This window comes from Sus scrofa, chromosome 10 (genome assembly GCF_000003025.6).
Source record: "Sus scrofa isolate TJ Tabasco breed Duroc chromosome 10, Sscrofa11.1, whole genome shotgun sequence".
NCBI lineage: Eukaryota > Metazoa > Chordata > Mammalia > Artiodactyla > Suidae > Sus > Sus scrofa.
The window spans coordinates 65,558,754-65,573,143 of NC_010452.4; the positions used below are offsets into that span (position 1 = coordinate 65,558,754).

A 14,390-nucleotide genomic window follows, 5' to 3' on the forward strand; every position below is an offset into this window, starting at 1 on the left:
GAAGTTCTTTTTTGGTTGTGAGTTTAATTTCACTAATAGAAGGTTTTGAGCTGGTTTAACAGAAGCGGTAAGGTGAGGGCACACGGAGAGAGTGACTGATGCTACCTGGTGAGGCCGCTGAAGGAGTTATAAAGGATACGGGCAGGAGCACACGCTTCTTTTCATACTTTTAATTTTTTTAATTGGAGTGTTAGTTTCTGGCATGTAGCAAAACGATTCAGTTTAACACAGACTTTGTTTCTATTCATCCCGTTATAATTTGTTACAAGGTATTGAATATAGTTCCCTGTGCAATACATTAGGACCACGTTGTTCATCTATTTTATTTTATTTTATTTTATTTTATTTTATTTTTTATTTTTTAGCCTTCATACACCTATTGGATATGTTTAGAAGGCTGACAGGTTAATTTTTTAAAAATTGAAGTGTAGTTGATGTACAATATGTCGGGTATACAGCAAAATGATTCCTATATATAATATGTTTTTTCAGATTCTGTTGCATTAAAATTATTTTATTGAATATAGTTTCACGTGCTGTACAGTGGGTCCTTGCTGCTCATCAGTTTTATACACAGTGGTATGTACCTGTTGATCCCAACTTCCTAATTTACCCCTCCTCCTTTACTTTTTTTTTTTTTTCACTTTTTAAAAGTTTTGTTGACCTTTAGTTGATCTACAAGGTCGAGATAATTTCTGCTGTGCCACAAAGTGTCTCAATCTTTTTTTTTTTTTTTAATTTAAGAGATAAGGGTGAGTAGTGGGGAAGAGACGTTCAAACCCCTGTAGCATGCATGCTGTATCCTGTGAAATATGCCTGCAGAGACTTGAAAGAACTAGTGGGACAGCAGTGAGTCGATTCCAGTTTCACTGTGGAAACATTGGCAGCTGACCCGGCCCCGCCTATCTTTGGGGGTTGGTGGGGATAAAGTACACGTGGCCTGCAAACAAGAGAAGGAAAGCAAGACAGAGTGAGCCCAGCCGGGGCTGTGGATAAAGATGGCACTCAGCCGTTGCGTGAAGCTGAATGATGGGCACCTCATGCCCGTTCTTGGACTTGGCACTCTCGTCTCTGAAGGGGTAAGCTGCACCCGGGGGGCTGAAGGTTGATGCACGCAGCCTGGAAGGGCTGTCGGCAGACAGATGGTCTTGGGCCAAGGGCACTCTGGTCATTTGGAAGGACTCACCTGAACTTTCATTTCACCATTTCTAACTCTGCCTGAAGTGGAATGACAAGCTGCGGACTCTGGGGATTTGGTGGGTGGATTATCCTTATTGTTATTATTATTATGTTGGTTACTTAATGTAGATTGAACTCTTACCATGCATCTTAAGTACTTTACGTGTATTATCCTTTAATTTAAGTACTTTAATTCCTCAACAGTATCCTAGGTTAGTACCATTTTTTCTTCTTTCTTGCACTTTGGTTTAAAGCCTCAGCTCAGGCAGCTCTTCCAGCCCCCATCTGCTGCCTCCGTCAGAGCCACCCTGAGCCAGATCTCCTCCTGTGGGCAGAGGGCACAGATGGAGAGGCTCATTCACAGAACGACTGCATAGCAGCTTTGCTGTAGGTTCTTGGGGGCTGCGAATTTGGGCAGAGAATTTGCATCTTCAAAACCTGTTATCATATGATAAGCCATTATTATTCTGAGCATTAGGTATTTCGAAAGGAAGACTTAAAAGGCAAAAAGTACCAATGGAGACAGAATTATGCTTCTCATCAAATGGATTATTCACAGAGAATTATAGGCAATCTCTTGGGCTCGAACATGATAGAAGATAGTATGAGAAAAAGAATATGTATGTATGACTGGGTCACTATGCTGCACAGCAGAAATTGGCACAACGCTGTAAGTCAACTATACTTTCATAAACAAATAATAAAAACTGTATTATTCACATAGCCACCTGATCGGTTACCACGCCCTAAAAGTGTCAAGGTCTGGTCATGGTGAGACTGGGGCAGCTTTGGGCCAGCTGGGGAATATTTGCTCCCATAAGTGACGGAGACCAATGGCCCAATTTTGCAGAGCTAGGACATGAAATGTTAGTAACTAAGAGCTGCAGACAGGCCTGCTTGATTGCAGTGGGTAACATAGTTAACATATCCATTGCACCCGCCATTATAGCTTAAGCATAGGGTACATCTTACGTATGTTTTATCCAACTTCTATTACTTTTTAAAATGATTTTTATTTCTTCCATTATAGTTGGTTTATAGTGTTCCATCAGTTTTCTACTGTACAGCAAAGTGACCCAGTCTCTCTCTCTCTCTCTCTCTCTCTCACACACACACACACACACACACACACACATTCTTTTTCTTACATTATCCTCCATCCTGCTCCATCACAAGTGACGAGATACATTTCCCAGTGCTCATTGGTTATCCACCCCAAGGGCAATAGTTTGCATCTATTAACCCCAAGATCCCACTGTCTCCCCCAACCCCGCTTGGCAACCACAAGTCTGTTCTCCAAGTCCTTGCATTTCTTTTCTGTGGAAAGTTTCATTTGTGTTGTATATTAGATTCCAGATATAAGTGATATCATAGGGTATTTGTCTTCCTCTTTCTGACTTAATTCACTTAGTGTGAGAGTCTCTAGTTCCAATCTAACTTAGATTACTTTTATTATTTATTTATTTAATTTATTTTTCGTCTTTTTAAGGGCCATATCCATGGCATATGGAGGTTCCCAGGCCAGGGGTCCAATCAGAGCTGCAGCTGCCAGCCTACACCAGAGCCACAGCAACACAGGATCCGAGCCGCATCCGCAACCCGCACCACCGCTCACGGCAATGCCAGATTCTTACCCCACTGAGGGAGGCCAGGGACCAAACCCGCAACCTCATGGCTCCTAGTCAGATTCATTTCCGCTGCGCCACGACGGGAACTCCCTCTATTACTTTCGAAAGGAGAAAAGTACCCTGGAGAAGAGAACAAGAACAGCCTATAATCCGCCCCACTTACAAGAATAAAAGCAACATGGGCACACACCCAGTATCATACAAAGGCTACAAAATGGAAGAGAGGTCACATTTTCATCTGAACCTGAGTTCTTTATCTGAATGCGACCCCACCAGCCCCTTTAATGCTTTAGTGTGGGTCCCGGCAGGAACGGGATATGTTTCTTTGTCTGTGCTTGTGACTTTCTTTTCTTCAGCCAAGTGCGTTTTCTGGGAAACATGCAAATGCATTATCTCAGATTTAGTCATTGATTTGAAGTTGGAGGCAAGCTTTGCAAACAGGCAGAGCCCGGGGGCCCTGCAGGCTTGGTGAGGTGAGGGCCCTGCGCTGGGGGAAACCAGCTCAGGGCCAGCAGCCGTTTGCTCTCAGGGGCTGCTCCTGCTGCCACACCTGCTCCTGCCAGACTTTCCTGCATCCAGCTCCCTTGTTCTGTCCTCTCTGGTCCTCCGCAGGCGTTCTGATGCTGAAGTAGTTTGTAAGAATTAGGAACCGGTCATCAGATTTTGGTGTGTAAGCCTGAAATTTGTTCTGGTCAATGGTTGGCAAAGCCCTGGGGATTCTATGAAGGAGACAACTTGCTTCTCTCTGCCCTGGAGAGATAACTTCCAGCATATGGAAGTTCTTGCACCAGGGATTGAATCTGAGCTGCAGCTGCAGGTCTGCACCACAGCCCCAGCAACGTGGGTTCCAAGGCTCCTTATTTGTGTCGTATAGGTCCCTAAGAGCAAGGCTGGCGAGGCCACCAGAGTGGCTATCGAGGTAGGTTACCGTCACATTGATGCAGCCTACGTCTATGAAAACGAGGAGGAGGTGGGCAGCGCCCTGCGGGAGAAGATCGCGGATGGCACGGTGAAGAGGGAGGAGCTGTTCTACACCACCAAGGTGCGGCGGCGGGGGCGGGGGCGAGGGGAGGGTGCAGCCCCCGGGCACGGACATGGACCTTGGCCTTGAGTCGAACACCTCATGGACCTCCTAACTTTGCAGGGCCCCTTATAGAAGCGTAGAGCATGGAAAGCGTTTGCTCTGGGGTGTGTCAGAGGTGGGACAGGGTCGCTCCACGTGTCTGAGCATCAGTCAGCGTTTACATGTAAGACACCAACAGGGACACTCGCCTTCTTCCCCTGTGGAGCGGACTGACTGAGCCACGGCAGAGCCGGTCCACGCGTTTTCCCGGCCGGGGGTTTCTCTCAGGACGTATCAGATGTGCTCAGAAAAGGGGGCCAGACGAGGCAATGCGTTTTTCAAGTTAGCACTGCGTTTACTGAAATTTGTGAAATGTGCTTAAGTGGAAAGCCATGCTTCCGGGGCCCAGAGATGTCTCTCCAGAGTGATCCTATCCCATTCACACAGACGATAACCCGTTTTTAGAATCCGCACGCCTCCCAGAAATGTTCTGGCGTGTTTGTTAGGACATTTGAGGCCATTTCTCCTTGCCTGATACGTCTTGATTCTCCTTTCAGAGTGACTTTTCTAATCCTTGAAACATTTAGGTTTACTTTTCCTGGCCCATCCAAGTTTCTTTCCCTTTTTCATTTTTCTCTTTCTTCTTCTTTTTGTAACAGCCGCACCTGCAGCATATGGAAGTTCTTGCACCAGGGATTGAATCTGAGCTGCAGCTGCAGGTCTGCACCACAGCCCCAGCAACGTGGGTTCCAAGCCGCAGCTGTGACCTATGCTGCAGCTTGCAGCAATGACAGATCCTTAATCCACTGAGCGAGAGTTGGGATGAAACCTGCACCCTCACGGACACTATGTCAGGTTCTTAACCCTCTGAGCCACAATGGGAACTCTTTATTTTTTTCTTTTCTGTTTTTTTAAATCTAAGTTGCATTCACAGTTTCCTGGTGGTCACCAGAGAAATGTCAGTATCCCATTAGGGACCTGATTTACACCAAGTAACATAAATTTAGTCCCAGGGCTTCTTACTTGAAGATAACAGTGGTTTGTTACTTCTCAATCTTTTAGCTACTGATGTTTCCTTCTGCTCCTTCAACGTGTGAAATCACAAGCCATTTTTAATTTCTTCTGGTCCCGACAGCTTTGGGCTACTTTCTTTCGACCTGAATTGGTTCGACCAGCCCTGGAAAGATCACTGAAGAAACTTCGGCTGGATTATGTTGATCTCTTCATTATTCACGTGCCAATCACGATGAAGGTCAGCTGTTGGTTTTCCCTCTTATGCCAGGAGTTCCTCACTGCGGTTGCACCTCCTTTATCTCATTCCCGCTCCCTCCCACCCCCCACTAGATTTCGTCCTCTTCCTGAGAGAGGTAGATTTGGGGGTGGTGGATAGAGCTCAGTGATTTATGATTCTTCTTGACAGTTGCGTCACCTCATCACCAAGATTTCTTTACCCCTCATCTTAGAGCCTTCAGAGGATTGAAATTCCATGGGCTCCCTGGCTCCACCTCAAAGGGTTGAAGAAACTGCCCTACTGTTGTCCCTTAGAGATTAGGGTCCCCAGAACGCAGAGTTACTACAGACTGAAGCTATACAGCAGGAAATCCCTCCCCTCTTTCGGGAGAGGGTCCCTCCTATATGGATGTCTCAGCTCCATCAAGACTGAAATACTCTGGGATGGTCCATGTTGCACAGCTAGGTTCTTCTGGGCTTTGAAGACCCAACTTCTCATCACAGTGGATGTTCACTGAGCTCGTCCTTTTGATCTTTAAGTTGACTTATCACAAACTGGAGTTAAAACACACTGCTTAGTAGGCAAGGAAAGTCCTAGCATGTAAACCAGATAGTCCTCCTGAGCTAAAATCCATTCCACCTGCGAAGAACTCAAAGTTTAAGGGAGTGTGGTGATAGGACGGTGGGGGTACCTGGGGGAGAGGTACTTAGCTACAGCCTTTCAGATGATTCAGATCTTCTCCTCACCCGTGTCTTCTTTTACACAACACACACACACACACACAGTAGTAATCATAGCTTCTTGAAGGTTGTGTGACTAAGCTCTTAAGGCACCAGGAAGGTCATTCTTAAACACACACACACACACACACACACACACACACACACACACACACACAGTCCTTCTTCATCCGCTCTGCTCTTTGTGTTCCAGCCTGGGGAGGAGCTTCTGCCTAAGGATGCCAGTGGGAAAGTTATTTTTGATACGGTGGACCTGCGTGACACATGGGCGGTAAGGACTGCTCCTGACACCCAGGAGGCATCCTGGTGTGACAGCACTGGCTGGGGAGTCAGAAGAAATGGGTCTGACTCCCTCAGTTGTCTTGCCTCAGGCACGCTGCTGAGTTTCTCTGTGCCTCCGTCTTCGCCCCGCAGAGCAAGGGAGCTGAGCGAGATGGCCGTGAAGGTCTATTTTTACTCTGAACCTCTGTGGTTCTCAGGGGCAGTTTCTTTGCCCCACTGACCACGTTTTGCCGTGAGCCCTAGAAAAGCAAACTCAAGAGGAGTTAGAGGAGTTTCTAGTGTGACTCAGCAGGTTAAGAACCTGACATAGTGTCTGTGAAAATGTGGGTTTGATCCCTGGCCTCGCCCAGTGGATTAGGGTCCAGTGTTGCTGTGGCTGTGGTGTAGGCTGGCAGCTGCAGCTCTGATTGGACCTCTAGCCTAGGAACTTCCATATGCCACAGGTGCAGCCGTAAACAGAAAAAAAATGGACGGGTTCAAGCTCTATCCCAGGATAGGTCCATGTGCCCAGAGACGAGGGGGAAAGCAGCTGCTGCTTTAGCAGAAGGGTAGGGGGGAGGGGATCGAAGCCTGCTCTATATCCTCCAACCCACATGCATTTTTCATCATTCTAGGAAAGGGGAAGCAGAAAAACCTTCCCTAGTGGAAAACATGAGAGCTTCTCTTTGCCCTTGATGATGATATCATTTGTTAAAGAACTATTATGTGCCTAAAGAAAGAGAGTCACCATGGAAGAGGACAGGGAGGCGAGGGGGAATTTAAAAGCATCTTAGGGTCTATGTGTTGTCCTGGGTGTGCATGTAATAGACTCAAGGATACGGAATATGTGTACATTAGGAAATAATGCACCCAAGTGATAAAACTGGCTCAGCCAAATTTTTATGTATGTTAAAACGGATTTCCAGCTTTTAAAATGTTCAATGTTGAATGAAAGGGCCAAGCTACCCTGAAGGTTTGCTGCACACTTCCCTCCTCCCCAGGCTCTGGAGAAGTGTAAAGATGCAGGCTTGACCAAATCCATCGGGGTGTCCAATTTCAATCACAAGCAGCTGGAGATGATCCTGAACAAGCCAGGGCTCAAGTACAAGCCCGTCTGCAACCAGGTGAGGCTGTGCCAGCTGGAGACTTTCTTGCTTTCTGCTCTTTACACTTTTCTTCCTTTATTAACAGTCCCTAAGTTTCTGGCTTAATGCCTGCTGTATAGGTGATTGTATTTTTATCAGAATAGGAAGGGCCAAAGGTTGAGCAGGTTGAGTGGAGTAGGGAGAGCATGATTTCAGTTATTCAGAGGTGGGTTGGAGGCTCCTGTGAGACGTCCGGGTGAAGATGCTGAGTTGGCAGATGGCAATATTGGCCTGGATCCAACCGAGGCAGTCAGGGCTAGAGGCATAGGTGTTGGACTCATTGCTTTATGAATGGTTAATTAAGCTCACAGAAGTGGACTATCTCTCCTGGGAAATTCACGGAATGAATAGGAAGAGGGCAGGAATGCCCACATTTAAGGATGAGGCCAAGAGGCACTCATCAGGAGATTACCTATGAGTTGCCAGACAGGGAGAGTCTTTAATTATTTTAACGCTAATTAAAAAACAAAGAAGAAAGTTGTTCCATCACTTCTGAAAACCAGTAGCAGCTGAAGTTATTTCAGAAGGTGCACGTGGAAAATTACCAGCCTGAAAATTATAGTACAGATACTAATGTCGTGGTAGACACTCCTTGATAGAACTTTTCAAACGTGCAGGCTGTTGGCTCATATTTCCTGACACCTTCTGGTCTTGGCAATTTACAGGTGGAATGCCACCCTTACCTCAATCAGAGCAAACTTCTGGAGTTTTGCAAGTCCAAGGACATCGTTCTAGTTGCCTATAGTGCACTGGGATCCCAAAGAAACTCAAAGTGGTAATAAGAATGTCAGAATTATGTCAGCTACTCTACTGATAATGAAACATGAAAAAAATTAAATGTTAACATTTTGTTATTGGAAGGTTCACACTTAAGAAAGTAAACACAGTAATTTACCACCACAGAGCCTCAACAGTCAACATCCTTTCATTCTTGTTTCATCCATACGTCCATCGTCTCCAAACCCTACTCTGAATATATTAAAAAGTGATTTTGTGGTAACGTTTACACAGCTCATCATGCATAAATCTTAACTGTCCAATTCTGAAATTAGGAGGTCCTATAACTAACTGCATGCCCGTCATGATGCAGAAACTTTCCATCTCCCAAAACAGTTCTTTTGTGTTCCTTCCCAGACAATTCTTTCTCACTCAAGGAAAACATTTTTTCTGATTTCTTTTTTCCACGTAGATTAGTTTGGTATATTTTGGACTTCCTATATAAAGGGCAGAGAAGACCAACTTATGGTTACCAAAGGGCAAAGTACGGGAGGGATAAATCAGGGGTTTGGGATTGACACGTAGGCAGCATTATATATAAAATAGATAACCAACAAGGACCTACTGTAGAGCACAAGAAACTGTACTCAATATTTTATAATAACCTAAGTGGGAAAAGAAACTGAAAAAATTGTAAATAGATACACATGTAGAATTTTTCTTTTCCCATTTATTACAACATACTGATGTATATCCAACTGAATCAAAGTGATGATTCAGTTATATATACACCTGAAACTAACACAACACTGCAAATCAACTATAATTAAAAAAAAAAGAGAAGGAGTTCCTTCTGTGGTTCAGTGGGTTAAAAATCCTATTGCAGGAGTTCCCGTCATGGTGCAGTGGTTAACGAATCCGACTAGGAACCATGAGGTTGCCGGTTCAATCCCGGGCCTTGCCCAGTGGGTTAAGGATCTGGCATTGCTGTGAGCTGTGGTGTAGGTCACAGACACTGCTCGGATCTGGCATTGCTGTTGCTCTGGAGTAGGCCAGTGGCTAAAGCTCCAATTCAACCCCTAGCCTGGGAACCTCCATATGCCACAGGAGCGGCCCTAGAAAGGCAAAAAAGACCAAAAAAAAAAAAAAAAAATTCTATTGCACAGGTTTGGTCACTAAGGAGGCATGGGTTGCTAAGGAGGCATGGGTTTGATCCCTGGCCTGGGAACTTCCATATGCCATGAGCGTGGCCATAAAAAAATAGAAATTGTAGATATTTTTTGTGTCCGTCTTCTTTGGCTCAGCTTATTATCTGTGAGATTTATCCACGTTGTTGAAAATATCTGGTTCATTCCTTCTGGTTTCTGATATTCTGTGGTATAGACCCATATACCACAGGTTGTTTCCCCTTTCACCTGTTGATGGAAATATTGTTTCCAGTTTGGTACAATTATGAATAAATCTCTCTGAGTATTCACTAAACTTTTAAATCATACCATATTGTACCTATTTCTCTCCATCATCTGGGGAATTTAGGGACGAGAGCTAGCACATGCCAGATTTTCAGTCCTACCCCCTTCAAAACCGGGTTTTTTTTTTTTTTTTTCTGTTTCAGGGTGGAAGAGAGCAACCCATATCTCTTAGAGGATCCAGTCTTAAATGCTATTGCCAAGAAACACAACAGAAGCCCAGCGCAGGTTGCCCTGCGCTACCAGCTGCAGCGGGGAGTGGTGGTCCTGGCCAAGAGCTTCAATGAGCAGAGGATCAAAGAGAACTTCCAGGTACAGGACAAGCAGTGCCTCTGCAGGGAGCTGCTCTGGGTGCCTTCCAGCACATGCCCATGCTCGTCCATTCCCTTGTCTCTCTCCTCTGAGTGCCATGTGGCAGGGAGATTGCTGGCTTCAGGGTCCCAGGTTTGACATTCTTGCAGCTTGGCTTTGCCACTTCCTAGTTGTGTGACGCTGATCTCACTTCATCTCTGTTTTTTCATGGGTTTTAAGAGTCCCTCCAGCAGTAAGGAACTTGTAAAACCCTAGTCCTCTCCTTTGCCTGCTCTATTTGTATTTCAATATCAGATCCAAAGAGGATTAGCTGCTTTGTTAAACCATCAGGACACCCCAACAGAGCTGCTGACCACCACGGCACTTGGCAAGGCTCTGTTAGTGAGAGTTTCCCCTTACTGAGCTAAAGGTGCTGTTTATATGTCAGGATGCTCTCTGGACTGTGAGGCTCTCAATGTAGCACCTTTCTCATGGGAGACCTCTAGGCAGGTGAGAAGTAGATATAAGTTTATAGGGAGACCAAGGTAAATTAACCGTGGAGCTTTTCCCTACATCCTCCTTTATATACTTCCGGGTCCCTTAGGCCAGTCAGTGGTCTTCAGCTTGCTTCGTTCTGACCTTTATGGGATGAGGACAAACTATCTAAACTCTATACCTTTTAAAGATGACAGCTAAAAATTTCATCATGCGTTTAGTATTTGCAAAAGCTAACATTTGGGGCATGTCATTGGTAATGTATTTGCTTCAAAACCATGAAGCTGTAGATTTGGTTCATTCAATATATGAAAATATTGAGGAGGCAAATCTGAACCTCATTGTTAAACCAATCAGTTAAAAATTCCATTTGAAGTGATTTTTCAATTCAACTCAACATGTTAATACATATTCCCAAGACAAACATATCACTTCTGGAGTAATGTTAAGATGAATGACAAGTAGATAGATAGAAGGGGGTGGGGAAAGAGAGAGAGAAATAAATAGATAAAGGCACTAAGTTTTCCATGAAATTGCCCCCCGGATCAAATAATAAGACTTCTTTAATACATCTTACCAAAGATCTGTCTGTATTGCTAATGGACTCTCCATTAGGGGCAATGTACTGCCAAATAAAAACAGACTGGGGGAGTTCCCATCGTGGCTCAGTGGTAACAACCCGACTAGGATCTATGAGGGTTCAGGGCAATCCCTGGCCTCGCGAAGTGGGTTACGGATCCGGCGCTGCCGTGAGCTGTGGCGGAGATCTCAGACATGACCAGATCCCTCGTTGCTGTGGCTGTGGTGTTGGCTGTGGCTACAGCTCTGATTCTACCCCTAGCCTGGGAACCTCCATATCCATGGACAATCCATCCATCCATCAATCAGTCAATCAATCAATCAATCAAAAAAACCTGGAAGTAAGTAGGAGAGATTTTATTCAAAAGGGAGAACACTTGGAGGTCCTATCCTGGCTCAGTGGTTAACGAATCCGACTAGGAACCATGGGGTTGTAGGTTCAACCCCGGTCTCCCTCAGTGGGTTAAGGATCCATCGTTGCCGTGAGCTGTGGTGTAGGTCGCAGATGTGGCTGGATCCCGCGTTGCTGTGGCTCTGGTGTAGGTCGGCGGCTACAGCTCCAATTAGACCTCTAGCCTGGGAACCTCCATATACCACGGGAGCAGCCCTAGAAAAGGCAAAAAGACAAAAAAAAAAAAAAAAAAAAAAGGAGAACTCTCTAAATGTAAGATCAACAAGTGTTTGAAAGACAACCAGAAAGATTTTCCTGTTACAGACAAGAATAAATATAACTAGAAGGAGAATGGTGTTTGGTGGAGGGTGGGAGGAGAGGGAGGTGGATCCAGGAAAGCTCTCCCAGGCTCAGGAGATTCTTGGAGAGGTCTTGCAGGAAGGTTGACCTTCCTTCCAATACTTGCTTAAGTTCAAGGCTGTGCCAAATTCTAGGGGTGGTGGGGAAGGAAAAACTGTCTAATGTTTGGTTAAATGCAGATATTATGTCCAGATTGCCAAACTCTCCCTTTATTTGAAAAAAAAGAAAAAGGTCTTTCTGTTTTCTGTCTAAAGCTTTGGGATTGATGAACAGTAAACCTGAACTTTGTGACATGGAGCAGGGAAGGAGAAGGTGTGGGAGAGGAGAGGTAGGAACTCAGCAGAAGAGTTCCCAGGCTTGTGCACCTGGACGCTGAGGACAGGCAAGGCTGCCCTGCACCCTCTTCCTGCCCCCATCCACCTGGAAAGTCCCCCAGGTCCGGGGGTGGGGGCAGCTCCTTGGGGAGGGTTTAATGTGATTCTTCCCTTCCTCCAGGTTTTTGACTTTGAATTGCCTCCAGAAGATATGAAAACAATCGATGGCCTCAACCAAAATTTAAGATATTTTAAGTTACTCTTGTAAGTGACTTGTCCATTGTTTCTCACGGTCGTTTCCCGCAGCATGTAAGTCAGCAGAGGAGCTAGGCTTCCCTAAACCAGGAAGACAGTCCTGATCTGAAGTGTAGGCGTAAAGCAGGGGCTTCCTGCAGACCTCAGACCAGAGGCTTCCTCCAGGGCTCAGTCTCTGACCCAGCAGGATTGTGAGCAAGCCCAGGACAACCATAAGGGACTCACCAAAGTTCCCATCATGGTGCGGTCACTACTTTACACCCTCATCTCTGTGTCTGGTGTCCTTGCTGTCAGGGTCAACAGTCCCATTAGACACAGAAGGTGCAGAGCCTGCAGTCCACTGTGCTTTCGGGAACTATGAAAATGTTTCACTTTTAATTCTTTTTAAAATCAGGAGAAAAAATGGTCATATTGTTCGTGACTATATCATAATGGATCCAGCCTGGATTACACTCATTTTCATCCTAACTCAATGTAAAATGCAGCATCCGTGTTTTTCATGGAGGGGGTCCATGAAGGCCAATGAGCACGGGTGCTGTGAAGTCACAGGGTGGCCCTGCTTCCACCCCTCCCCTCGTGAGCCTGGTGTCTTTTCTCCTTAATGGGCATTTCTTTTCCGAGACACCACCCATTTCTTCCCAGTTTATGGGTTCACCGGCCTTTTTTCCCTATCACAGCTCTATCTCCTTATTGTTATGATTACAACGAAGGACTTGCCAAAGGACCGTGAACTGAATTGATCCTGCAGGGAGTGACTGCCGTGTCCTCAGCAGGACACACCCAGATACGGTTCTCCAGATCTCTGGTTTCTTGAGTCAAGATGTACCCCCGAGGTGCCTTCTTCCATCAGGAGTTCATCCCCTAGGGAGTCCCTCCCTCCTTGATTCCGACTTCTTCACACACATGGAATTCCATGTATAGTTACTGCAGGAAGATGTCAGGATTGAACCAAAGAAGACTAATCAAACAGAGAAGTTTGGAAGGGAGTTTAGAGAAGGGAATACATATTAGTGATAAAATGAATATTTAGTTTCCAATGAAATATGCCAAAACTCTCCTTCTTGTTTATAAAGCTATATCATGATTCTGAGAAAAGATATTATAAATGAAAAAAAATGAAAAGTTACTTTTCTGTACTCAAAATCCTTCATCAGGCTATGGGTGCCTAGACTTACTCATCTTTATGTGCGTATGTCAACAGCACAGCTCTTGGCGCATGGAATAATCAGAATGGCGCTCTTTAATGAATTAAATTGAAAAGGACAAATTTTGAAATAAAAACAAGAACATGGAATAAAGGAAAACAGCAATAATACTAATTAGTGATGAACAAGTATTCTCATACGTTATAAATTAAGAAAATAGCAATCCCATTTTGTAGGTATGATTATTTAGGTATACACGGTATCTCCTGAATTGATTAGAAGTTGTTTAAAGGAGGCGCCCTGTATTTTTGGGGGTGCTCAATTTTTTTTTTTGGTTGAATAGATATACGAAAAAAAGCAGGTAATTCCTTAACTATGATAATCATCACCTAGGGTCAACAATTCCACCTGGGGCTGAAGTGGCCTCCAGCTTTCGCCTAGTCCTTGCACCCTCTTATAAATTGTAATCTGCATCAAACTAATTGTCTCTGTGGAGTTCACATTACCCGTGACTGTGGAATTGGGCACACAGGTGCAGTTTGCACCTGGACCAGGGGACTGCATGTATGCGTAGCGGGGTGGAAAGAGAGGTGTGTTTGTCACTTAGTGTTGGCCCTCTCTTTGCCAGCATGGCGCAGTCCATAAACTAATATCCCTTTTCTCTTTCAGTGCTGTCGATCACCCTTACTACCCCTATTCTGAAGAGTACTGAGCGGGAGCTCTCCATCGGGTGGGCTACCAGAACCTCTTGCTTCTCGGGCTGTGAAGAGGGTTTCTGTACTTGGTAGAGGTGTTTAATAAAATAAATGTCTGAACTTCTGAAAGCTTGCCTTTCCTTTAAAAAAAAAACATTTTATGAAATAAAATCTTCAATACAAAGATACTGGTTTTTCCCGATAATTAAACAGATAAAAAATACAGAAAATTTAGAAAATGAAAGACAAAGGATAGACAGTAAAGCTGAGATTAACCTACTTAATGATACTTAACTTTGGTGCAGCTTCCTTCACGACGTTCCTGTGGCATGTTTAGTCACAGATCGAAAAATCATCTTCAACACACAAGTCGTATACTTATTTTACTACTTATTTTGGTATTTTTGTAAGCCAGCAAATATTATTTTTAAC

General features: G+C 44.8%; 1 protein-coding gene across 3 annotated transcripts; it reads left to right on the top strand.

Annotated features, from left to right (window-relative positions):
• On the top strand, window positions 755-14,139 carry AKR1CL1 (aldo-keto reductase family 1, member C-like 1). Of its 3 annotated transcripts, none has more exon segments than NM_001038626.2 (9): window positions 755-1,079; window positions 3,682-3,849; window positions 5,006-5,122; window positions 6,035-6,112; window positions 7,104-7,226; window positions 7,913-8,022; window positions 9,580-9,745; window positions 12,045-12,127; window positions 13,933-14,139. In NM_001038626.2, coding segments are annotated over 9 exon segments (969 nt in total). In that variant the 5' UTR covers window positions 755-998; the 3' UTR covers window positions 13,976-14,139.